Source organism: Bufo bufo, chromosome 5, assembly GCF_905171765.1.
Source record: "Bufo bufo chromosome 5, aBufBuf1.1, whole genome shotgun sequence".
NCBI classification, from domain to species: domain Eukaryota; kingdom Metazoa; phylum Chordata; class Amphibia; order Anura; family Bufonidae; genus Bufo; species Bufo bufo.
The window spans coordinates 323,105,644-323,131,411 of record NC_053393.1 but is presented as its reverse complement, the minus strand read 5'-3'; the positions used below and the strand labels follow the sequence as shown (position 1 = coordinate 323,131,411).

At 38.9% G+C, this 25,768-nt stretch overlaps 1 protein-coding gene across 3 annotated transcripts in view; it reads left to right on the top strand.

Annotated features, from left to right (window-relative positions):
- Positions 1-25,768, top strand: part of LOC121001695 (cadherin-6-like) — a 393,550-nt gene that overhangs the window by 247,519 nt on the left and 120,263 nt on the right. For all 3 annotated transcript variants that reach the window (XM_040432869.1, XM_040432870.1, XM_040432872.1), the window contains 3 exons: positions 9,258-9,377; positions 16,752-16,919; positions 19,805-19,992. In XM_040432869.1, the coding sequence (XP_040288803.1) occupies positions 9,258-9,377; positions 16,752-16,919; positions 19,805-19,992 (476 nt within the window). The remainder of the gene's footprint in view (positions 1-9,257; positions 9,378-16,751; positions 16,920-19,804; positions 19,993-25,768) is intronic.

Sequence of the window (25,768 nt, the reverse complement as noted above, 5' to 3'; positions counted from 1 at the left end):
AGCTTTAAAGCACTCTATTAGAGTAAAAATTGCCTGAATGAGATCCTTCGGATTTGCTTTTTTTTATTATTAATACTGTAGCATTCCCATTACAAAATGGGTTCTTACCCGTTTTACTATGAATGAATGAGAATTAGGAGAACATCAAATATGATGTTCTGAGAATAGTATTGGCTTTGACAGAAAAATACAAGAGTCCTTTTTTCTGCTCGAGGGGTTAGACAGCATAAGCCAGCTTTTAACTTAATGGCCCTGTAGGTAAAGAAGTGTAGATGCATTTTGCACTACTGTGTAGTTTTCTATATACCTCCTGATGTGTGCACTGGTGCTAAATTAATATGTTTAACAAAATGATGCTTTTTTCATCACATGAATAAAACTCATTTCATAATTATCTGTGCATTAGCCTACTTTTCACCATATGTCACTGCATTCATCCATTATCTGATTGACATATTTAACCTTGTAAATCTGAAGCCTCGGAAATGGCATATATCTGAGAAGAGGAATTTTTTTCTGTTGATAAAAGATCCTCATTTTTCCGTATAAATAAAAGAGTGGAACAATACGCTGAAGCCTAATGAGCGTTTCTGCAAAGATCTCGTAGATACATTTTCTACTTAAATGATGTACTAAGCAATTTAATGTGAATGTAAGTAGTGTATGAAGCTTCCTGAGTATGGCCGGTTAATGAAACATACCATCTAATAAGAATGTTTTACTAATGCTAGGAGCTATAACTCAATGAAATATCTTCATGTAGAGGTGAGAGCTCTCTCTCCATGTGAAGTGTTCCTTCTTTGAAAGTAACAGTAAGAAGTAAATTATAGGGATTTATTTCTGGAGAGAACATTTTGTAGTCTCACCTTCCGTTGAGATGTAATTTGGAAAGCTCTGTGGTAATCAGCAGTATGTAGGTCTTAACATGACTTTACTAACACCTTTGTGTGAAGTAAAACCTTTTTACCTGTCTGTTTTAAATGGGTTTTCACATTTATGGATTTAACATTATGGTATATTCATGTGCTGAGAATTTTTGAGTATTGGGGGTCCATCCACTGGGACCCAAACTAATCAGTAATACAAGGACCACAATGTCAGCACTTTATAACCTATGTGCCAATATCATGTCTTCCTTGTTTAAGGTGTTTTCATAGCATCTTAAAGGGAGTCTGTCACCTATAAAATTGGTTTCAAAGCAAGCATACCGCCATGTGGGGTGGGTGCCCCAAAACATAGCCATACCTTTTTTGCAAAAATCCATTACTTAAAGAAGCACTCCCACAAAAAAATGTTATTCGTTGACCTGCTAAAAAGTTACATGATGTAATCTGTAGTGAAGGTAATCTTCTTACCAGTGTCTGTATTTGTGAGTTATAACCTCCCTTCTGCTTTTCAGCTGTGTCATGTGACCAGCAATCAGACTCTCCAAATAACACAGCATCTTATGTGTGGACAGGAAGTCTGTTTCTCTATGTATTGCTATGGGAGCCTCAATGTCAGTCTCATAGGAATGAAGAGTGAAGTAAGTGACTTCCTGTCCTGTGTCAGTTGAGGGTCATAGATCTTGTCACATGACACAGCTGAGGATCAGAAGGAAGGTTATTACTGAAGAATACAGTCATTGATGGGATTACATTCACTACAGATTACATCATGTCCCTTTCTAGCAGGTCAGAGAATAAACATTTTTGTGGGAGTTCTTCATTAATCCTAAGAAATGCTTTCTTTTATTAATATGTAAATGAGAGTTTTTGTGTACCATTGTTGGAGCTGCTTTGCTATGTGCATTATTGCTCTGTCAGTAACTCAACCCAGTGCCTCTCCTTTGGTTTGATTGACAGTCCCTGAGATTCAGAGCTGGTAGTGATTACACGGGAAAAGCCAGGTGCACCAAATGGAGCGGCCTTGGCTACAGAACATGAACTACAACATTTCTATAAAAATAAATATTTATCAGAGTTAGAAGAACAGATTTTCACAAGAAAGGTATTGTTATGTTTTGGGGCACCTACCCTACATGTTGGTATGCTTACAGTGAAACTGGTTAATACCAATCAATACTAAATGTAAAGTTATTTCACATGCCCCCATTGGATTTGGAAATGGCTGAACATGTAGATAGAGTTAAGAAAGGGTTAGACAGCATCCTTGAGAAGCACAATTTTACATGGTTACTGGTATGTAAAATGTGGATCTTGAAATCTGTCTAATAGCCATGAGGGGAGTAATGAGGGAAATGTAAGCTGCTTTACATGGGCAAATAATCACAGGGCAATTATTGGGATGAAGCGTTCCCAGGAATGCTCGTTCCTGATAACCGCCCTGTGTAAAAGGCTGATCACTTCTTAGTGAACTAGCAAAAGCTCATTCATTGGGTAAAAGCATTGCTTGTGCCATCACCTAAATCATCATTTCTGGCCAGCAGATTGTGCTGTCTAAACAGCAAACTGTTGCCCAGAAACAATGAGTGCGTAAGTAGACAGACAATCGCTGTAGTGATCACTCGTCTCCATACAGAGGAGGTGATTGCTACATGTGGATGCAGCTTTCACCTCTCTTGATGAACGGGCAATTATCTGGAACAAATAGTTTGTTCCTGATAATTGCCTGATGTATTGGCTCATGTAAAGGGCCCTTTACATGTTATCCCATGCAGGTTCCAGAAGTATGACAACGACCCCATACAATTTAGTCTCAATCTAATAGATCATTCTTTTGTATGTGGAGGAGCAGAAGCTTTATCACTTAGAAGCTGCAAATCTGCAGCATGTTTAATTATATAATTTAGGGTAAATCAGTGTTTATTGAATTTTCTAAGAAAAATACAACACTCATAGAACATATACAGTAGGTATCATTACACCAATGTATCATATGAGAGTAATATTAAAAAATTTAATCTAATAAAATGTAAGACCCACGAAAAAAAGGAAAATTAGTGAAGTTGGTGGTCAAAGCAGTCACTGCCATAAATCATACACAAACTAATGGGAAAATAAGGAGAGTAATAAACAAGTTGGGAAACAGAAAAAAAAGGGTCTCCAGTGCCCAAACTCCCAAGCCTATTGTGTAAAATAAAATAAAATGATCTCCGCTCCAACAACCCAGGCCTGCGCCTCTGCAAACTCCATAAATGCATCCCAGTGATACCACAGTCTCCAGAAAACATCACATTTATCATTGTACTGTATCTGGCCACTATATCCTGCATTCTACAAATCCTGTGTATGGTATCAACAATCTGGGTTGAACAGTGATTGATTTGCAGCCAGAAAATGGCTTAGGAGAGCCCTTTTTGTCTTTGACAAAGATTCCGGAATCATGGACAAGAGCGCAATTTCAGGAGATGCCAGACCAGTGCCAGATCAAATAATATCATAAGTCAAACCCAGAGAACCAGAAATGTGCAAATAGGAGCCCACAGCACATCACGAACAAACATTAGATGACTATGGGAACATTCTATGGACCTGTTGGCACCAGTACCATCTAGAGAGAAGTTTTGCTCCTGGACTCCACATGAGATAGAAGATTGATTGTCCAGTTTGGAAATCCTATGCAGTTCTTAATAAGTAAAGGATCTGTCAAGGTCACCCCCCCCCCCCCCCCCCCTACACACACACACTTAAAGTATAACTGTCATATTATTATTTTTTTGAGTATTGGATTGTGGTGATTAATATCTGGCCCTATTTCAACTTTTCACTGTGTGCTCAATTACCCCTTAATTCCACAGTTTTGTTCCCTGTATTGCCTATTTTTACCTGTGCTTAAAATCAGGTTGCTATGCATGGTCCATCTATGTGTTGAAGGACGCAGAAGCAGGCTGCGTGCAAGGTCAGATTACTGACAGCCAGGGACTGTAAGTAAATGATTACAGCCAGGTCCTCCCCAGCAGCTGATAACAGTGCCTGGGCTGTGTGCACTTCTCCCTGTCCCTGCGCTTGGCAGACGCTCCCTCACTCAGCAGAGCTGGAGAATGCAGAGTTGAACCAGCGCACAACAGGGAAGAGAGATTTGCCATCTGCTCAGTGTATAAATGAAAGCAACATGTGGTAAGAGGACCCCTTTGTGCTGCAGGAGATTAACCCTTTAGGGGGGAGGGCTCTGGTTACTGACACTTTTGGGAGGCTGTTACTGGCTAGTGAGGGCAGTGTCGGCCATCTTAACTGAATAGTGAAATTGCAGTTTTATGCAGACTGGTTGCTAAGGGCTGAATCTTATTAAATATGGAGTAAGTCAGTCTAATAGTAACTGATTCTTGAATATCATGGTATTAGTAACTACATATATGAAAATTGAAATTAGGGTCTAAGTGTGACAGTTATCCTTTAAGTTCTCTTTACACAGCCGACAATCAGGGCCATTATTGCAACAGAATGAAATGCTTGTTCCCGATAATTGTCCTGTGTAAAGGCGGTGCTGATCACTGGATGAGCTAGCAAATTAGCAAATGCAAAGCATTGTTGATGTGGACAAAATCATTGCTGATGTGGGGAACAAAATCATGGTTTCTGGGCAGCAGATTGTCCTATGTAAACAATAATCTGTATGGAGAAGTATAATCACTGTTGTGATTGCTCGTCGCCATACAGAGGAGGTGATAGTTGCATGTAAATGCAGCTTTCATCTCTTCTGATGAGTAGGTAATATCGTGAACAAATGGTTTGTTCCTGATAATTGTCTGCAAAGTCAGCCCATGTAAAGAAGTCTTTAGAGATTAATGGTGTAAGAGAGCTATGAAGCAAGTCACGGGAAGAAGAGAGGAGTAAAAATGTAAGAGCTGTTTGTATACATGCCAATCTCTGGGAGCCAATCCCCAAAACTCTGAAAAGGATATTAGTGGAGTTGCAAAAAGAACTACCTGTACACAGGGTTTATGCACAAGTGTGAGTCAGTTTTATAGAGGTGTGAGGTGTCCCAGATGAGAGTAAAGGCCTTTTTCTTAGTCAAGGAATCCCAAATCAACAGCATGGAGATAAGAATGAATATTTATAGTAGGCAGGCAAACCACTAAGAAAATCCCAGATATAACAGAAAGATGTATAGGGAGAGACTATCTTGCAGGGCTACCCATTGTTGTGATGCTATCATTTAAATGTGGTCCAGAAGCTCTTAGAGATGTTTCAGACTCTCAGAGCTATGGTGACTATAATACATGCCATAGAGATGTCAAGCTCTTCTGTAGTCAGAAGGGGTCCTACCCAGTGCTAGATACATGTGCTTATTAAGATGCCCACTGAGAAGATATATTTTATATCAAGCAATAGTTGCAGGAATAAAAGATTACCATGGTGGCGATTACTGCCTGACAACTCCATACTGCTTGAATGCAGAAGCCGATTCTGTCACATTGTAATCAGCTATTACAGACTGATATAACCGAGGCTGAGCTGGTGGTCAGCGGCAGATCTAATAGAAGTACCATGTGTTAGGAAATTGCTTTAAGGCTCTGGTCTTACCTGTTCTTTAAATATGTTCAACCTATGTGCCCAACTTATCTATATAACCCCATACACCTGACATAGTATTCTGAAATAGTGTCTTTTTGGTTTATGCTGAGTCTGTATGGGTCCGTACCTTTTTAAAAATTTTTTTGCTGTATAGGAAAATGTAGTCTGCTGCACTTTTATACAAGGGGATATAGTAATAAATATATATCTCTCCATGTAATTTTCTATAGAAATTGGAGTTCTTATTAAATATTAGTGTTGGGCGTGAATATTCGAATTGCGAATATTAATTGCGAATATCAGCAATATATTCGTAATTTCCAATATTCTAGAATTTTTTTTCATCAGTAACATCCCTCCTTGCTTGTGGGCCAATGAGAAGGCTGCAATGTCTTTGTCTTAGCTTAGCAACATCCCTAGCAACCAATAGGAAAGATGCCTACCCCTTACTACACTGCTCAAAAAAATAAAGGGAACACAAAAATAACACATCCTAGATCTGAATTAATTAAATATTCTTCTGAAATACTTTGTTCTTTACATAGTTGAATGTGCTGACAACAAAATCACCCAAAAATTAAAAATGGAAATCAAATTTTTCAACCCATGGAGGTCTGGATTTGGAGTCACACTCAAAATTAAAGTGGAAAAACATACTACAGGCTGATCCAACTTTGATGTAATGTCCTTAAATCAAGTCAAAATGAGGCTCAGTAGTGTGTGTGGCCTCCACTTACCTGTATGACCTCCCTACAACGCCTGTGCATGCTCCTGATGAGGTGGCGGACGGTCTCCTGAGGGATCTCCTCCTAGACCTGGACTAAAGCATCTGCCAACTCCTGGACAGTCTGTGGTGCAACGTGACGTTGGTGGATAGAGCGAGACATGATGTCCCAGATGTGCTCAATTGGATTCAGGTCTGGGGAACGGGCGGGCCAGCCCATAGCATCAATGCCTTTGTCTTGCAGGAACTGCTGACACACTTCAGCCACATGAGGTCTAGCATTGTCTTGCATTAGGAGGAACCCAGGGCCAACCGCACCAGCATATGGTCTCACAAGGGGTCTGAGGATCTCATCTCAGTACCTAATGGCAGTCAGGCTACCTCTGGCGAGCACATGGAGGGCTGTGCGGCCCTCCAAAGAAATGCCACCCCACACCATTACTGACCCAATGCCAAACCGGTCATGCTGGAGGATGTTGCAGGCAGCAGAACGTTCTCCACGGCGTCTCCAGACTCTGTCACATCTGTCACATGTGCTCAGTGTGAACCTGCTTTCATCTGTGAAGAGCACAGGGCGCCAGTGGCGAATTTGCCAATCTTGGTGTTCTCTGGCAAATGCCAAACGTCCTGCACGGTGTTGGGCTGTAAGCACAACCCCCACCTGTGGACGTCGGGCCCTCATATCACCCTCATGGAGTCTGTTTCTGACCGTTTGAGCAGACACATGCACATTTGCAGGGCTCTGGCAGTGCTCCTCCTGTTCCTCCTTGCACAAAGGCAGAGGTAGCGGTCCTGCTGCTGGGTTGTTGCCCTCCTACGGCCTCCTCCACGTCTCCTGATGTACTGGCCTGTCTCCTGGTAGTGCCTCCATGCTCTGGACACTACGCTGACAGACACAGCAAACCTTCTTGCCACAGCTCGCATTGATGTGCCATCCTGGATAAGCTGCACTACCTGAGCCAGCATTCAAAAGAGACCAAAACATCAGCCAGGAAGCATAGGAACTGAGAAGTGGTCTGTGATGACCACCTGCAGAACCACTTCTTTATTGGGGGTGTCTTGCTAATTGCCTATAATTTCCACCTGTTGTCTATTCCATTTTCATAACAGCATGTGAAATTGATTGTCACTCAGTGTTGCTTCCTAAGTGGACAGTTTGATTTCACAGAAGTGTGATTGACTTGGAGTTACATTGTGTTGTTTAAGTGTTCCCTTTATTTTTTTGAGCAGTGTATATAAGAACCTCCCCAGCTGCCATTTTCTACAGTTTTTTTTAATTCTGAGAGAGACAGCAGTGTAATTGCTGTACTCTGTGCTTTCCACTCATTACATTAGATAGATAGTTAGATAGATTATATATATAATACAGATAGTTAGTGGGAGATAGTTAGCGTAGGTTATATCCTGATATAGTGTAGCTGTTGCACTGCAGTGTGTTAGGTTGTGTGATAGGTTCTGTCATCCATACATACATGCAGACCTGCTAAAATGTGAAGTTTCACGTATTGCGCCAAAATATTTGCATCATTAGTGCCGATTAGCACAATCGCGAATATATTGGAGCACTTTAACTGCATATAAAGCCATTTTTTATGTTTTGCCGTGCCAACCATTTTCTCCAGTCTCAGTCTCACTTTTAGCAGCTTGGAAAATGTATCAAAAGTGACCCATGCCTGTATTTCGCGCACATTACACGAATATTACATTGCCGATTTTTTGCAATCAAGAAAATAATTGCGAATTTGCAAATATATGACGAATATTAGCCCAAATATTCGTGAAATATCGCAAATTCTAATATAGCCCCTGCTGCCCATCAATTAATTATAAGGTCGTATACTGATGTTCAGTTGCTTCTGACTTCATAGAGTAAACTTAATAGAGTAAAAGTGCTAAAGAGAATGTCAGAAAGAAGCCCCCATTATAAAACCCTAATGAAAGTGTATTTATCATTAGGGCCATATTGAATAGTATTCAATATGTGTTCGAAAAACTTGTGTGTGGTATTACATCTCAGCTTCATTTATACTGCAAAGCCATGCCCAGTAGTAACTTCTGTGATTATGTCCTGGCTTTATTTGCTAGCATAGCAATATCACATCAAGAGGATTATTGCCATGGGCAGCGTGGTAGCTTGCAGCACTGGTGCCCTAGGTTGAGATCCAGCTAAGGGCTACATCTGCATGGAGGTAGGTTCTCCCTATGTTTTTTGGGGTTTCCTTTGTATACTGATAGGAAATTTAGATTGTAAGTTTTACTGGGGACAACCAGTGATGATAATGTATTTTAAACGCTGTAGAATAGGTTGGTGCTATATTAGCTAGTAAAATAAGTAAGAATAGTAATTGCAAAAATAAAATAGCAATATATGCAATTGTGTACCAATTAACGGAGCTGTCTGACTATTTACAATGTTTTCAAAAAAGCCCCCATTGTGTAAATTAACCATATGTCAGTAGTCACATTACCTATCTCCAACACTTCCATTCTAACGCTTCACAGACCCCCACAGTTCCCTGCTTCGTGGGCCCTCTCAACTTGCGAGAATTGCCCACTGAGCCAGTCAGTGACTGAGACAGGTGACCGCTGTGGACAGTGATTGCTTGGGTAGACATTTCCTGCGCGTCGAGAGGGACCAGGAAGTAAAGGCCCGCGGGGGACCGTTAAATATCAGATTAGGAACAGCAGACTATTGCTAAAGTGTTCACTGAATTATTTTACACCACAAGAAACCTTTAAAAAATGTTTATGGCTGAACAACACCTTTAATGTACAAATCATCTTTATGCTTTGTTATGATATATTTAAATAAATGTATTGTATAATTTTGGATTATCTATTTGTTTTTGCTTGCTTTTTCCATTTTTCCCTCTTTATTTTGATCTTTTAACGTTTAACTTTTTTCTCTCACTGGTTGTCACTTTTATCCTTTCTCGTTTATTTCTTTTTTGTCATTCATTATACCATCACTTCCATTTTTACCCTTTTTATATTCTTATTATTTTTCTTACTTTCATTTTTTTTTTTTTTTTTTGTGAAAACCATTTTGCTAACACGTTCTTTGCCTTTCATTGCAGGAACATTTGTCGTTCAAGTCACAGCCAATGATGCAGACGATCCAACCTATGGAAATAGTGCAAAAGTCGTCTACAGTATTCTGCAGGGACAGCCATATTTCTCTGTTGAGTCTGAGACAGGTCAGAAGACCTTAGCTGTGTATTTGTTTCTCTAATTGAAGATGACATGTTAAGTCAAGCTAGGACATACTAGACAAAACTTGAAAGAGATTACATTTTCCACCCTGCACAAACTGACAAACTCAATCGAGCAAGACATCTGTAAGCATGACACCAACGTTATTAGAAGCTCAGAATCAAAGCTGAAATATAATTAGGGTTGTACACAAAATAGCTTCTCTTGGAACAAGAAATAGAACTGAGATTTCTTCAGAATAAATACTGCAAATAATATTTACTCATAGTACCCAGCTATGTACTGCGATATCAACACTCAACTGGACATTTCTTAGAAAACCAGTTACTTCGAAAGAATGGATGCATTTTTTGTTATCCTTTCAAATTCAATATTCATATGAATTAATCATTTCTAAGTGTATACATTATTAAAGGGACAAGAAACCAACCATAAATCCACTACAGCAACCTCTTAATGCCAAACAAAACACAATTCGGGGATATACCCCCTTACCGGCTCTATCAGGGAACCACTATGTATGAAAAGCTGACGGTGTGTCATGGTGAGCAGAGACTCCTGAATCGATGATTGAGAAAAAAACAGCACCGCCGTATTCCAAACTGGTCACTTTATTTGTAGAAACAAGTAAACACTCAAGTAGTAAAAAAACATCACCTCCTTGACGCGTTTCGGGCACCCAGGCCCTTTGTCAAAAGAATGGTATGATAACGAACATACAAAAGTTAAAATACACGTTTAGAAAATGGATCCACCTACCAGGAGAAAAGTTTCATTAACAGATGGGAGGCAACCTAATGTTGAATCAGCCTCAGGGTAACAACCACCTGTGAATGGAATACACTTCAGTAAGTCTTCAAAGCAAGCAAATAGAGCACTGTTCAGACACACTTGAGGTGCTTTTGCAATACAATCGAAAAAAATACACTAAAAACAAAAGCAGTAGATTAATATACATAAAATCCCTGATGTTAATAGTAATATTTAACAACCTGTCTCCTATTTAAACCTGTTGGGAATCTGGTTTCAAGCATAAAAATCCAGAAAGTTTCCCTTGCTAGTAGTTTTTTTCTTATGATTGCCCCCTCTGTATGGTTTAAATTCCACAGAAGGTGAAGAAAGATAAATTACCCCTGTGGACATCACGGAAGTGTCTGGAAACTGCAGAGGCGTTCAGTGCATTCTCATTAATCGCATCGGATAAATGTTTACGGATCCTTGTTTTTAAAGTATTAGTAGTGCATCCCACGTACTGCAATTTACAAGAAGTGCAGCAAAGGAGATACACAACATACTTAGTGTTGCAATTAATATAGGATGACATTTTAAAGGTAATATTGGTTTTGTATAATGTAAAGGAAAGTTGCAACAGATCTTATGCCCGCACAGTACATGATGGTTTTTCAGAAAGGAACAAGCTGGGGGATAGTATAGATCCGACCGTACAAGCTCTTTTTGCAACACATTTAACTCCCCCTTGTAAAATTCCTGAGAAAACCTTGTCTTGGTACAAAATAGGAATATATTTATTTATGATATTTGTAACCTGTTTGTACTCCTGGCTATATGCTGAGGAAAAAAACAATGCCCTTCTTTTTGGACTGGTTCTCATGCTCCTGGAAAATGGAGCTAGTAAATCTTTCCTCCTGGTATCAGAGGCATATTTTATGCCTCGTTCCAAAGACCAGGTGGGATATTTCCTAGCCAAAAAACGGCTAGAAATTCTCTGAAAAGTCGCATCATCTAAGCAGTTACGTCTAGACCTTATAAACTCGCCCCTTGGAGTATTTTTAATGATGTGTAATGGATGACATTATGTCGCATGCAATAAAGAATTGCCCGCAGTAGATTTAATGTAAGTGGATGAGACAATGTCATGATTGCATGCAGTGAGCAACAGATCCCAAAAATGTATACTCATTGTGTCAAAATTTAAAGTGAAACTTAAATTACAATCATTGTTGTTGATAAATGTTCCGAAAGCAAGGATGTCCTTCTGACGACCTTCCCAAATAATGAGGAGGTCATCTATAAATCTACCATACCATATTAGGTGCAATGAAAATTTTCTTCTGAAAAAATATAAGACTCCTCCCACCACGCCACAAAAAGGTTAGCTAACGAAGGTGAAAATTTTGCCCCATCCATGCGCCCCGCACTTGTAAGAAAAACTCACCATCAAAAACAAAATAATTGTGTTTTTACAAAAAATCAACTGAGGACAAAACGAATTGTTTAACCCATTATTATAGGAGCTGTAACTGTTCAGATGATGCCACAGAGCCTGTAATGCTAATTCATGCGGTATGCTGGAGTACAAAGAGACCACATCACATGTTACCCAGCAGTAACTGGATTTCCACTGAAGGTCCTGAAGGGACTGCAAAACATGCTTGCTGTCTCTAAGGTAACCTGGGACCTGTAGTACTAAAGGTTGCAGGATCCTATCCACCCACTGACCTAATCTTTCATTCAGGGAACCTATGCCTGCAACTATGGGTCTCATAGGAGGGGGAAACACCTCCTTATAGACCTTAGGTAGTGAGTGGAAAATGGGAACAATTGGATGAGAGACAAGCAGAAAATCTCCCCTAAAGACAAACCCTCAGCCAGAGGTTTGGCAAGGGAATTTCTAAATTGTAAAGTGGGGTCACAGGGTAATTTCCGATACGTAGAAGTGTCACACAAAAGCTCCAGATTTAACTTCCTATAGAGTGCAGAATCCAGAACGACGACCATGCCCCCCTTATATGCAGCATGCACCACTAACCTATCATTGTTCTTCATATCATAAAGGGCTGTTTTCTCACTTTTAGTTAGATTGTTAGGATGCTTATTGTTCAGGGAGGATCTATGGAGGCGAACTAGTTCTGAAAATTATCCAGCACTGAAGTCCTGGACTGGACTGGATAAAAATCAGGATTCGGAACAGTAAATGCTGGCACTTGAGTACTCTCCCTCATAGATTCGGACTCTAAGTGTCTTAGAACAGTACTGGACAGCTCGTCCTGATATAACAAAGAAGGTTGAACAGTAGAGATATTCAATTCATCATTAGAAAATGGACTATGTGTGACATTTATTTCAGTTGACTCCATCGTCATGTCTATTAAGGAAAAACAGGCAATAGCCGAGAAAAACTATTAACGTCCACAATAGCCCAAAATTAATCAAAATGACGGCTCGGTGAGAAGCCCAACCCCTTACTCAGGAGTGAGATATGCTCCTCACTTAATATCTGGGCAGAAAGGTTAAGGACATTACTTATTTGTGCCTCCTGGAAGGATAGCGTATCTTTCCTCCCTTGCCGGTGTCCGGTTCTGCGAATGCGTTTTTTGCACGGCTTGCACGATTGGGAGTAAAAGGACATGTCGAGTCTAAACCAGAAGTCTCCACATCAGAAAATGACACTTTTTTATCAGAGGAACGTGAATTTCTTTTCCAGTCATATATTTTATTACTCTCATAGTCCAGATTGTCTTGGCTGCATTTGTTCTTTTTTATTTGTGCGATATAATTTTCCAATTTCAACATGTTAATTTTCAATTTCTCATCAAGTTCTTTGAAAATTTGTAAATCCTTGTGCGGCTCCAGTAATTGCTGTATCTCCTTTATATCCACATGTAAGGACTGTAATAATTTCTCTTCTTGTTCCACAATAAGTGCAATCAATTTAAACGAACATTCTGATAGGATTCCATTCCATTTGGTAGAAAAATCCTTACCATATATTGTTGTCAGTTTCTTTTTTATGCGGAGACCCCTAGGGATCATACGTTTCTCAAGATAGGTTTTTAGACTGGTCGAATCCCACCACACCTTTGTTTCTTTTATTAGAAGATCCTCTAAATGAAACATTAAATCCGTTACACCGAAAACATCCTTTTTCTCCACATGAAAAATTGTTGCAAGTTTTGTTAATCTATCTGAGCAATTTTCTACACATTTACCTCTTAATCTCCCACTGATCAGCATCACTAATTCAGACAGTGAAGTAATAGATTTTAATACAAATATACTGTGCATAACTGTTAAAAGCGTGTTCTAAGTAAAAAAATACAAAAAAATACACTGTTCACATTCTGAAACATGTCATGGCTGCCGGATTTAATATGTGAGTAATGTGTATTTCTATCTTATTATATATTCTGCTACTGTTTTTTATTACTGTTATTTTCCTCAGGCTTTTATTGAAAAAAATGCAGAAAAAAAATATTTGAAATATTCCAGTTTTCACACTGGCCATTAGAGCAGTTACTGTTTTTGACAGTGTACTTGTCAACTTTGCTGTGTAGACCTGGAGAGAATGATCAGAGATCTCACCATTAGATGGTGGATGAGTTAATTACAGCTCTATTGTACTGCTGGAGCCCTAGCTATGGCAGGACAGCAAAACTATACATTAATTGCATAGGTAAAGCGCCTGTATGCATCTTCCCTGTCACTCTGGTCTCTGGGGGTGTGAGCTGTATTCTATCAGTTCCTGGAGACTGTAATAATCTATGATATATCACAGTTAATTGACTTCCATTTATTCCAAATGCCGTAAAGCGCAGACAGTGCAGGAGTAAATCTTCAGTATAGCAGTTTTAAAAAGTAAAAACATGATTGATTCAAAGTATGTAAAAAATTGTTATCATTCGGTGCATTTTTATATATATTTTCCACACGTTTTATGGTCCAAACACAGAGTTGCCTCCATTCTAGATTTTACTGCACATCAGAACTGAGAAAATAAGACCAGTGAAAATGGAAAATATGCTTTATATGTACACCTTAAAATTCCATAATGAAGGACAAGGCTGTCAGCCTATGGACACTTTGTGACTAATGTCAAGGAAATGCTTTACATAAAGCTTCAGAGAATGTATTTATGCATTGCAAACACAATGCAAAATGCATAAAAGAAAATTCCTGCCTTTAAAAGAAAATATTTGGCTTAAAGGGGTTGTCCCACGAAAAATATTCTACATATTTCAAACGAACACGCGGATCTGAACACTTTTGTAATTGTATGTAATCAAACATTTAGCATAGTCACTTAGTTATTCGATAAAATGCATCTGTATAGTGCCACTTAATTTCTTATTTCTTTGACCGACTCACTGAGAAGGCCGCACATGCTCAGTTTCATCTTTCGACTGCCTCCTGAGCTGTGATAGGGAGAGCTGAGACACGCCCCCTGAGCTGCAGCAGAAAAGACACTCCCCTTGAGCTGCCAGCTTGATATAAATCTAGCAGAGCAACGAATGGGGGATCTCTGGAGGTACAGGACTGGTTCTAGCTTTGTTAGAAAGGTATTGTCCTGTACTATGTGATGTCTGATTTTCATTTTTTACATTAGTCACGGGATAACCCCTTTAAATAAACATTACACCTTCTGTATGTTTAATGGGTGCACTGCCAATTTCTTGAGTTCAACAGATATTTTATAGAGCTGCCATGTGTACATGTTTGTGTATCTATGGTGGAAAATAAATGCCCCAAAAAATGAGCTTCTTAATCAAGAGACTGAGCCAGAACCCAAATACCCTTGAATGCCCATTGAAGCTCTTAGCGTGGGGCGTGGCTCACTTTTTATTCTAAGGCTGATTACGTTTTGGACAACCCCTTTAATACAGTTATAATCAAGGTTACAAGACATAGTCATAAACACATGTACACCTTAAGCGTATTCTTGATTAAAATAAGAAAACACATTCACAAAGCTACTTATACACAATTAATAACGCTGGGCCTGTTATGATTAAAAGTGCAATGCCTTTTAGAAATGCAAATGTAATTATGATGTCCTTATTCTGTTTCTTCCTCATTATGGTATAGCACTTTGATGAAAAGCATCACATATAGGAAGGTTTTTGAATGAATGCATACATCATTAACAGATGAGGCAGCGTTACAAAAAATATACACAATTGCAAATAATTCTATACACTTCTGATAAGTGCCAAACACATTGCAGTCTCATGTGTAATTTAAATGTTAGTCATGTTGCATATTAATAACATATAATTTCATATTTACACCTATACATAAGGAGTAAATGTGAAATGAACATTTAGGTCAGTGGTATATGAAGCTGAATTATAGGAGGGAGTGTAAGAAGTGTTGTCTGTGCCATAGGACTTGTACAAATTAACGGAAAAGAGACGACCACAAGAAACAAAAACATATGTTTACTAAAGATAACCTCATTTGAATGACTTTTAAGAAACCTCAATCAGATACCATAAAACTCTTATCAGTTGTTTTCTGCTCACTGGGGCCTCTACCAATATCCAAAAATAGGACCCATCTGCCCATTTCCAAAGGCCATTCACTAGCCATCACCTCGCATGAGAAACTTTAAAGGCTATGTACACCTTTAGGGGCAATTTATTTTTATTATTGCATTGTACTTATTTTGAGCTAAATTGGTCTTTATTAAAAATATGTAATCCTTTTTCTGTACATAGCTGAGATGCTGTAGTAGCAGTCTTTGGATTTTCTGTCTTTCCGTCAGACCAGGAGCAGACAGACTCCTTATCTCTGCTCTCTGACATTATAAACAATCATTATAGCTCAGTTCTTATCTTACTGATAAGAATGTGGCTTAAGTAAGTGTTTATGACCTCTCAGTAGTTTAGAGATAAGGTTTATTAGATGACTGGGCACAAAGTGAAAGTACTAGTCACAGAGTTAGAAACACAGTTAACCCTTTGTGACAGAATTGCTCAATATTTTTAATAAATCCAATTGAAAATATGATTTTTAGCCAAAATTGAGTAAAATGCAATCATAAACTAAAATTGCCTCCGAAGGTGTACATAACTTTTAAATGCAGCAAAGGCATTTTGTAGAACACCATCAAAAAATATACTGTATTACGTTGCTGCCTATTTGAAAAGTATTTATCATCAGGTAGTTAACCTGTCCTTGAAGAGGGTTACAGCTATGGCCCTATTATTAGCCTCATTGTTTAGTGCCCTCCTGGGGACATCCAGTGTTACCTCCTCGTTCTTGTGGAAATTGCTCTATGTATATTGTACTGTCCGTCTATAAACAGATGTTACAACTAGACTGCAATAAAAAAAGAACTTTATTTTTTTCCTTGTTAAAAAAGAAAAACGTCTGTTTGCCAGAAAGTAGTATAGAAGACCAAAGGGAGAAATCTAGTTGTTATAATAAAAATCTTTCTCAACTTTTATTACCACACAGACACTTCAGAGCTAGCTGTAAATATACATTGTGTAGCCAGTGCCATTGACTTCAGTAAATGTTTATGGATCTCTTGATGCCCAGTATGTAGGTCACTGATATTGTCACTTACTGCTCCAAGGATGCACTTCAATATTATACAATTATTGTTTTTATTGCAGGTGTCATCAAGACCGCCTTGTCAAAAATGGACAGAGAGAACAAGGAGCAGTATCAAGTGGTTATACAGGCCAAAGACATGGGGGGACAGATGGGAGGACTGTCTGGGACAACAACTGTAAATATCAATCTGTCAGATGTCAATGACAACCCCCCACGCTTCCCTCAAAGTAAGATCCATTTACTGTTTATTTTCTTCTGAGCTGTCCTAGATTACGGAAAAAAAAGAACTAAGGCAGAGAAACGGTTTCCTCACATTTTTAAACCCACAGGGATGGAAATAGCATTAAATGTTGCTCTGCAGAGCATTTTGATTTATTTTGCTGGCAGATTTTTCAGCCTTCCAGCTTTACCGGAATATTTTGAATTCTGTATATCCTATATATCGATGTGAAGGATAATGTCTTTGTTTGGAATTGAACGAATTGGAGTGTGCTCTTACCCTGAACGAGAGAGCTCCTAACGTTTATTCCTTAGAGTAACTATTTGTGATTCCTTTAACCATGAAATGTAATCATGTTTGAAATGAATGTATCTTTGCACATTTTCTTCGGCGTGCTTTTCAAAATCTCTGAAGCTTTAACTTATTTTATTCTCGGAGTTCATCACAATGTAGCATCTGTCTTGAAACTCCCACTGTTGTTTGTCATGGAGCAATACCATAAAACAAAAGTCAAAGGGAAGAAAAGCAGCACAAAAGTGCTGTAATTGCATTATGGAATAAAAATGGAGTCAATATTTCAAATGTCGTCTGTCTAGCCCCAGGCTGTCCATTACAGCTGTACTGTTTGCTAAAACACACAAAAGAACATTTTTCAATGTAACCCAATCAGAGATTTGGGATTATTGGCCAGGAAAAATTTGCAGTCAATAGACCATTCTGTTGCTTTTAACGTACATTGCCATTTTTGTACAGTGTAAAACAATTAAAAAACATTTTTTTACCAAATTTATCTAAATGAATATCCTAGGATGATTCATTTCGAATTGGATCCAGTTGTATGAAGCTTCTTATTCCTCCACATGCTGTGTCCCTGGCAGAAAGAGACAAATATATTCTCTGGGCATCTTACCGTATGTAGTACAGTAGAAAAGTAGATTTATTTCAACACTGATGCACAAGGAACAAAGAGAAGGTACACATTAAAATGTCAACATAAACCACTATAAGTTATAAGGGGCTCCTCACTGTGTGAACCCGGATCATGTTCCAGTGATCGACATTTTTACAGAATTACAAGTTTATATCATGTAGCATAGTGTTATGACATAAAAATAGCTAAACTGTGAAAAATATAAATAGCACATCAGAAAAAAAATCTCATATGCAAGATTCGTCCTCCCACTGAACTGGGTTCATCCAGTTGCTCTGTTGCATTTGGTAGGATCTTATTCCCATATCTTTTTTTTCCCAAGAATTTAATATTGCCATTATATTGCGAACATTTTTGATAAAAAATACTAATACCAAAACACACCATATTGGTATTGAATTCAAACCAAAATACATGTACCGTATACCAAATTGTAAATTGTATTTTTGGAGTGAAAACAGAAAGATCTTGCTGATAGTGCTGTGTCATCAAATTCAGAAGTGTAGATATCAATGCATTTCTGGAACGTACCTGTCCCTTCATCAGGATTTTACACCACCTGCTGAAGGGACTGGTATGATCCAGAAATGCATTGATATCTGTACACCAATAAAGGTCTTTGTGTTAAGGGGAATCTGTAACATATTTCTACCATTTGTAACCCATGCCAATGCACTGTAGTTCCCTTAAACTTCATTTAGACCATACCATTGTTAGCTTTATCCATATTTCTCACTTCACAGAAAATGAACAGTATGCAAATAAGGCACAAAGTGCCCAGCAGGACATCATGAACAGTTCAAAGAGCTGAAGACCACCTCCCCGAAGAGCCCAAGAGACCAAGTCTGCCTCTTCAGTTGCTAGAAATAGATGACAGATTCCCTTTAACTTACATCCACCAGCATGATACAAATTTTTTTTTTAACTCTGAACACCGCATTGTATATGGGATCCTAGAGACCCACTTAAGGGAAAGCAAAATCAGCTAGTTTAACCCCTAGCCTAAAGTGGTGTTGTGTCTGGACACAACCTGACCAAGCAAGTGGTTTCCTCCCTCTGGGTAACAAAATTAGTTTTTCGGGGGTTTTCTATGAAGTTTTCCCATTTTTTTGTGGAAACTATTTCTGGTACAATGGCATAATGGCCATAAATTTAAGGATGCTTAAAGTTAACCTGTCATTGCCAAGTAAAAACACAAAAAAACTCCTTACAAAGCATTAGATATGTACTTAATGTATGGAAGCCAGACATGTTGAGTGTGGTCTTCCACCTTCTGCTTCCCCACTGCTCTCACAACATGCATTCTCACAAAAATGTTAAGGAGGAGATTAAAGATTGCAGATTTTGTTTTAAGATTTTGAACATTTACAGAGAGCTGAGAATGGCTTTCTCCTTATGTACTAATCCAAGAATATGCAGGATGCCATCGTGTAGAGCCTCGCCATTGATGTGGCTATGCCAGACATAAAAGAGTTTGTTCTACTTCATGTCAGTGACTGTGAAATGCAAATCTGACCTCTTCAGAGCCTGTGTGGCACATACATATCGGAGTGGTCTTAGAAACTGACAAATGCTAAAATATAGAAATGTTATAAAATATTGGAAAGTTTTGTATGGTGTTCCCAGTTCAGACAGCCCATGTCAATATTCAGACCTGCATGTCTCTTGATGCTTCATTATGTACAACTTGCAAAGAACTGAGCTTGTTTTCTTATTTGTTGCTCAAAGTCTGCACAGCTACACAGGGAGATGATAGTTGTATCAGAAAAATATAAAATTAATTTCTGATTTCTGGATAATTCCCCTGTCTGTTTTCAGTTATGCACTCATTGCTCAACTACTTCTGCTGCTTTAATCTGTTCATGGTATTTCTGTTACAAGTCTCTTCAGATGATATTTTCTGAAGCTCTGTGAAGGGACCATTAAAACATTTTTGAAAGCTTCTATTTTTCATTCTCCAGGTACCTATCAATTCAGGGCCCCAGAGTCTTCCCCTGTGGGTTCTACAATTGGCAGAATCAAAGCTAATGATGCAGATGAAGGTGTGAATGCTGAGACAGAATACAAAATCATTGATGGAGATGAACACAACATGTTTGAAATCATCACAGACAAGGAGACGCAGGAAGGAGTTGTTATTGTCAAAAAGGTAACTCAAAGTGAACATAAAAAGTGCAGAGGAAAAATATTTTCCTTAATAGGGCGAAAGAAAACAACTATTTTTGGGTCTGGCTCATGTTAGATTTATAGAAGGAAAGGTTTTATTTTAAAGATTTTGTTTATTGCTTATTTGAATGATATAAAATTGCAGACTTTGAAGACCGCTATGATGGAGCGTGCTTGGAAGCACATTCATATTCTTCACATACTTGCTCATATTCCATGATGTCCATTAGAAGAGAAGAGATTTAAGAGGTATGCATTAGTTGGCAGTCCATGCAATGGCTTACTGTTACAAGGACATTAGGGTGCCCTAATCGAAATAAAAGTGATGGAAGTTAGCACACATTTCTATTTTAGTAAATTATGCTATTACCCATTACTTAACAATTCAATTCAACAAGCCTCTTTTTTTTATAACTGTGTCATACTATTCCTCTAATAGCCTACCTAAAAAGGCATAGAAGAATTGACAACTGGGTGCTGCTATTTTACCATGTGCCCCCACACAATGAGTTCTGATTACCCTAATACCAAGATGTCAATTTATTCGCAAATTTCTGGGTTGAATAACAAGATGAACAGTAAAATTCCAAGTTCTAAGAAAAAGGTGCTTGAGAACTGTTAAGGGGAATACAATTCCATAGTAAAAACAGACATGTCAGGGGAGATGATAGCTCCTCTTTAAATGTAATCTCATCTAGAGGAACTAACATAAAAACTTTTGGTGCTTGGTGCATGTTTTTAAAGTTTTTTTGTGTAAATGTTGAACTGGATGTAATGAACTGTTTATTAGCTTAGTGTATACGGTTATGTCTTTAATGGGCCATTTGAACCACTTTGGAACAATTTCAAATTATTCGTTTTTTAACAATAGTAAGGTTGCAGGAACAGGTTTTTCAGATTTGCTTAGTACACAAACTAAAATATATAGGGACGTGTAAATGATGAAAACTATGTTTACCTTTAATGGCTGCTTAAATATTTCTACCTCAGAACTGCAGTATCAAATCTCCTTCAATAAAATCAAATGTAAGAACCTACTGAGATGTTGTTGAGTAGATGTATATAGAGGCAATGTTTTGATGGGAATGCAATCAGCAACAGTAAGCAACACACCACTGAGGTGTCAGCCGCTCCTAGGACCACCTGTGGAGAGGCTGTGAAGATGTGTGAGAAGCCAGGCAATTCTGATTGCCAATTAATGATACTGTGGCATGGTTTGGAGAACCCTGTGATGGATAACGAGCACAAAGACAATGCTCATTGATGGTAGATGAAGTCATGAATTGCTGTTTGTTTTGTACATTTGTCCAAGGCGTCCTCGTACCACAGATTAGTGGACCAATAATCCATCCAACATAAAATTGATGAATAAGAAAAATAACTAATTGCCTTTGACACTTGTGAAGTTAGAAATCCAATACAAGTCTGTAAATCCATTGACGCTCCATGCAGAGATGATCATTGACAAGCATGGCTGTTTGTACAGCAAAGCATTCATCTTTTATGTCTGTGATATCAAGACAGCCCTTACATGAACACCTTTTATCTTTTGTAGCAGAATGAATCACACTGATCAAAAGTGTGTATATATATATATATATATATATATATATACACACATTTGCTCTGAGCCATATGTATATAGGCCAGATGAAATGTGATCTCTCCCCTATCTAAATCTCTCTCAATATATGTTTAAATGTTTCAAGGTCACTCTTACAGAGAGGTTACTATAACAAAGGATATTGACACTGTTTCCCCTGAGCTGTGGGTATAAACATGGTACTTCACTTTCCATTTGTAACAATGATGTTAGAATTCCACTTCTACAATATCGTTATTCTTAGAGGTCACAATTCACACAGCTTTCATAGCTCCATACACTGCTTAGGAGCAGATAGACTGAGTAAAGGATTTGTACTAAGATGAACTTATTCTCTACCAATGGTATCCCCACCAATCCTCAGAACAAGGGTCCCAACTCCCCTGAATGAATGGAGCACCAGTCATTCTAATTATTCTCTATGGGACTGCCAGATATAGTCGAGCACTCTAAGTGCCTATTTTCTATATTCATCTGTGGGTAGGGGATACGTTTTCATTTTCATGCCCACACTGAAGACATCATAAAGTAGTGGCACACAGATTTCACCAGTCTGTCACTCATGAGCCAATTGTGGGTGCCTAGAACCAGCAGTCTAATCATCACAGCCCTGCCCTGGAAAAGAGTCACAGCTGAATGAGAAGAGTCACTATTATTCATCAGCTCCCTCTCTCCCCATCCACGTGCTGATGATTGACAGTTTTCTCCTAAAGAGAATTTTTTTTTGAAAATGGCCTGTCATCAGCAGGGGGGTTTAAAGAGCAGGAGCTGATTAGTAACTGGGACTCTTCTCAGAGAGCTGTGACTCTTCCCCAGCACTGGCTGTGATGATTAGACTGCTGGTTCTCAGCACCCACCTTATATTAGCTCTTGATTGACATACCACTAAAATCAGCTGGTTTGTCACTAGTTTATGTCTCCCTCAATAAGGCCTCAAACTGGTGTTAAAATTGAGAGATTAGCCAACATGTCCTATGTGAGGACATGTCTGAGCCTGAGCACCGCGCCAAGGTTTCTCAAGTAGCTCGGGACCTAACGCTAAACCTACCTACAGCCCAGGTAGGTTTTGCGTTAGGTCCCGAGCTACTTGAGAAACCTTGGCGCGGTGCTCGGGCTCAGACATGTCCTCACATAGGACATGTTGGCTAATCTCTCAATTTTAACACCAGTTTGAGGGCTTAGTAAGACCGCAGAGTGCACCTGTCTTTGTTTTTGTTATATTATATATACTGTTTATCACATCCACACATTTGCTATCCTGTGTAGGATGTCCATTGTGGTACTTGTGGTCCGCTGCAGGCATCCTCCATTGTATGCATTTTTGCTGGGGATTGCTATTAGCAGCGGACCACAAGTGCAGGATCTGCCCCCCCCCCCCCGGTATAGATGCACCACTGCATATGGGGTTGAGCACTTCCTGCTTTTTAATACCACGCCAATTTGTAGTTTGTCTCCCTCAATAAGGACAGCATAAAGTAGATGACAGGTTCCGTTTAGAGGTAGGCAGGCCTCCTCCTCCTTCTTCTCTCTATACAGAGAGCAATACACACAGCATTCCGAATATAAATCAATCAGTTGTTTTCTTATCTCTATATGTCTCTAAAATCTTGTACATTTAATGTAGTATACAGAAAACAATTAAAAATAAAAACAAGTTATAAGAGATACAAGTGAGACATTCCCATTGAATATCCTGCCAGAAACATGAATAGGGGTACTTTCACACTTGCACCAGAGGATTCTAGCAGGCAGTTCCGTTGCCGGAACTGCCTGCCGGATCTGTCAAAACGTATGCAAACTGATGGCATTTGTCTGACGGATCATGACCCTGATCCGTCTGACAAATGCATTGAAATGCTGGATCTGTCTCTCCGTGTCATCCGGAAAAACAGATCCAGCATTTATTTTTTTCACATTTTTTGCGGTCTGAGCATGCGCAGACCGCAAAAATGGATCTCTTTTGCCGGAACACTCGGGATTAATGCATGTCAATGGAAAAAAATGCCGGATCCTGCATTCCGGCAAGTGATCTGGAATTTTGGATGGAGATAAAACCGCAGCATGCTACGGTATTTTCTCCATCCTGAAAAGGCAAAAAGACTAAACTAAAGACATCCTAATGCATCCTGAACGGATTGCTCTCCATTTAGACTGCATTAGGATAAAACTGATCAGTTCTTTTCCGGTATTGAGCCCCTAGGACGGAACTCAACGCCGGAAATGAATAACGCTAGTGTGAAAGTACCCTAATCAAGGTTTCGCTTGTATGTTTTTTTTGGTTTTTTTTACAAGTGCCAACCCTGCACCTGCAGTGTATCTGAATTTATTTCCTTCCTCAGTAGAAGACATATAGAAGGATACAATAGTTTCCAATCATACAGACATGTTAAAAAAGTTTGAATGAGCAACCTCATATCTACAAAACACTAGATTCCAGTGTCCAGTCCCTTACTGCCCTTTCAGGTTCCTATTCAGTATATAAATTGAAGTACCCTAACACACTTAACTTTTATGTTCTACATGTAACATATCTACTCACAGTGGCGTTTAACCGCTTTACGTCCGCCCATAGGATATAAACGTCCTATGGGTGGACGTCTATTTCTGAACGGACGTTCCAGAACGTCCGTTCAGAAAGTGCAGCTGCACGCTAATCTTGCAGCTGCTGATCGGGTTGCCCGCTGTCAGTGACAGCAGGGCAACCCTAAGACAAGGCAGGGACAGTTCCCAGGTGTCCCTGCCTTCCGGATCGCTGCAGACACAGCGCTCACCGAGCGCTGTGTATGCAGAGAAGGAAGCGCTATGCGCTTCCTGTTCCGGCCCGGCGGTCATGTGACCGCCGGGACCGGAGAGTGCAGGGGCTGTGTGAGGTCTCTCAGAGACCTCGATCAGCCCTGCTCTGAGGCTGTACAGCGCTGGATTGCTGCTGTACAGCCTCTCTAGGGGTGTATTTGTCCTGTAACTGGGGCTACTATGTCAGCCCCAGTTACAGGAGAAATCAACAGTGAAAAAAAAAAAAAAAAGTGAAGTAAATGTCCCCCAGAGGTCTTGTATGACCTTATGGGGGACGAAAAGTGTAAAATAAAAAAAATAAAAATAAAAGGTTGAAAATAAAAAAATAAAAAAAAGTTTCACATGTAAAAAAAAAAAAGTCCCCAAGTAAGGAATGAAAAAAAAAAGTTAAAAATAGAAAAAATAAAAAAAAGTATACATATTAGGTATTGCCGCGTCCGTAAAAACCAGCTCTATAAAAATATCACATGACCTAACCCCTCGGGTGAACACCGTAAAAAAAAAACAAACAAAAAAACTGTCAAAACAAGCAATTTTTGTCACCTTGCATCACAAAAGGTGCAACACCAAGTGATCAAAAACGCGTATGTCCCACAAAATAGTACCAATAAAACCGTCACCTCATCCCGCAAAAAATGAGCCCCTACATAAGAAAATCTCTCAAAAAATAAAAAAACTATAGCTCTCAGAACATGGACACATTAAAACATAATTTTTTTGTTTCAAAAATGCTATTATTGTGTAAAACTTTAATAAATGAGAAAAAGTATACATATTAGGTATCGCCACGTCCGTAACAATCTGCTCTATAAAAATGTCACTTGACTGAACCCCTCAGGTGAACGCTGTAAAAATAAATAAATAGAAACTGTGCTAAAACAACCAATTTTTTGGTCACCTTGCCCCATAAAGTGTTATAATGAATGATCAAAAAATCATATGTACCCAAAAATAGTACTAATAAAACTGGCACCTTATCCCCTAGTTTCCAAAATGGGGTCACTTCTTGGGAGTTTCTACTGTAAGGGTGCATCAGGGGGCTTCAAATGGGACATGGCATCTAAAAACCATGTGGAGTTCCTTTTCTTCTGCGCCCTGCCGTGTGCCCATACAGCAGTTTACGACCACATGTGGGGTGTTTCTGTAAACCGCAGAATCTGGGTAATAAATATTGAGTTTTGTTTGGCTGTTAACCATCAATGTGTTAAAGAAAATTTTTTATTAAAATGGAAAATCTGCCAAAAAAGTGAAATTTAAAAATTTGATCTCCATTTTCCTTTAATGCTTGTGGAACGCCTAAAGGGTTAACAAAGTTTGTAAAATCGGTTTTGAATACCTTGAGGGGTGTAGTTTCTACAATGGG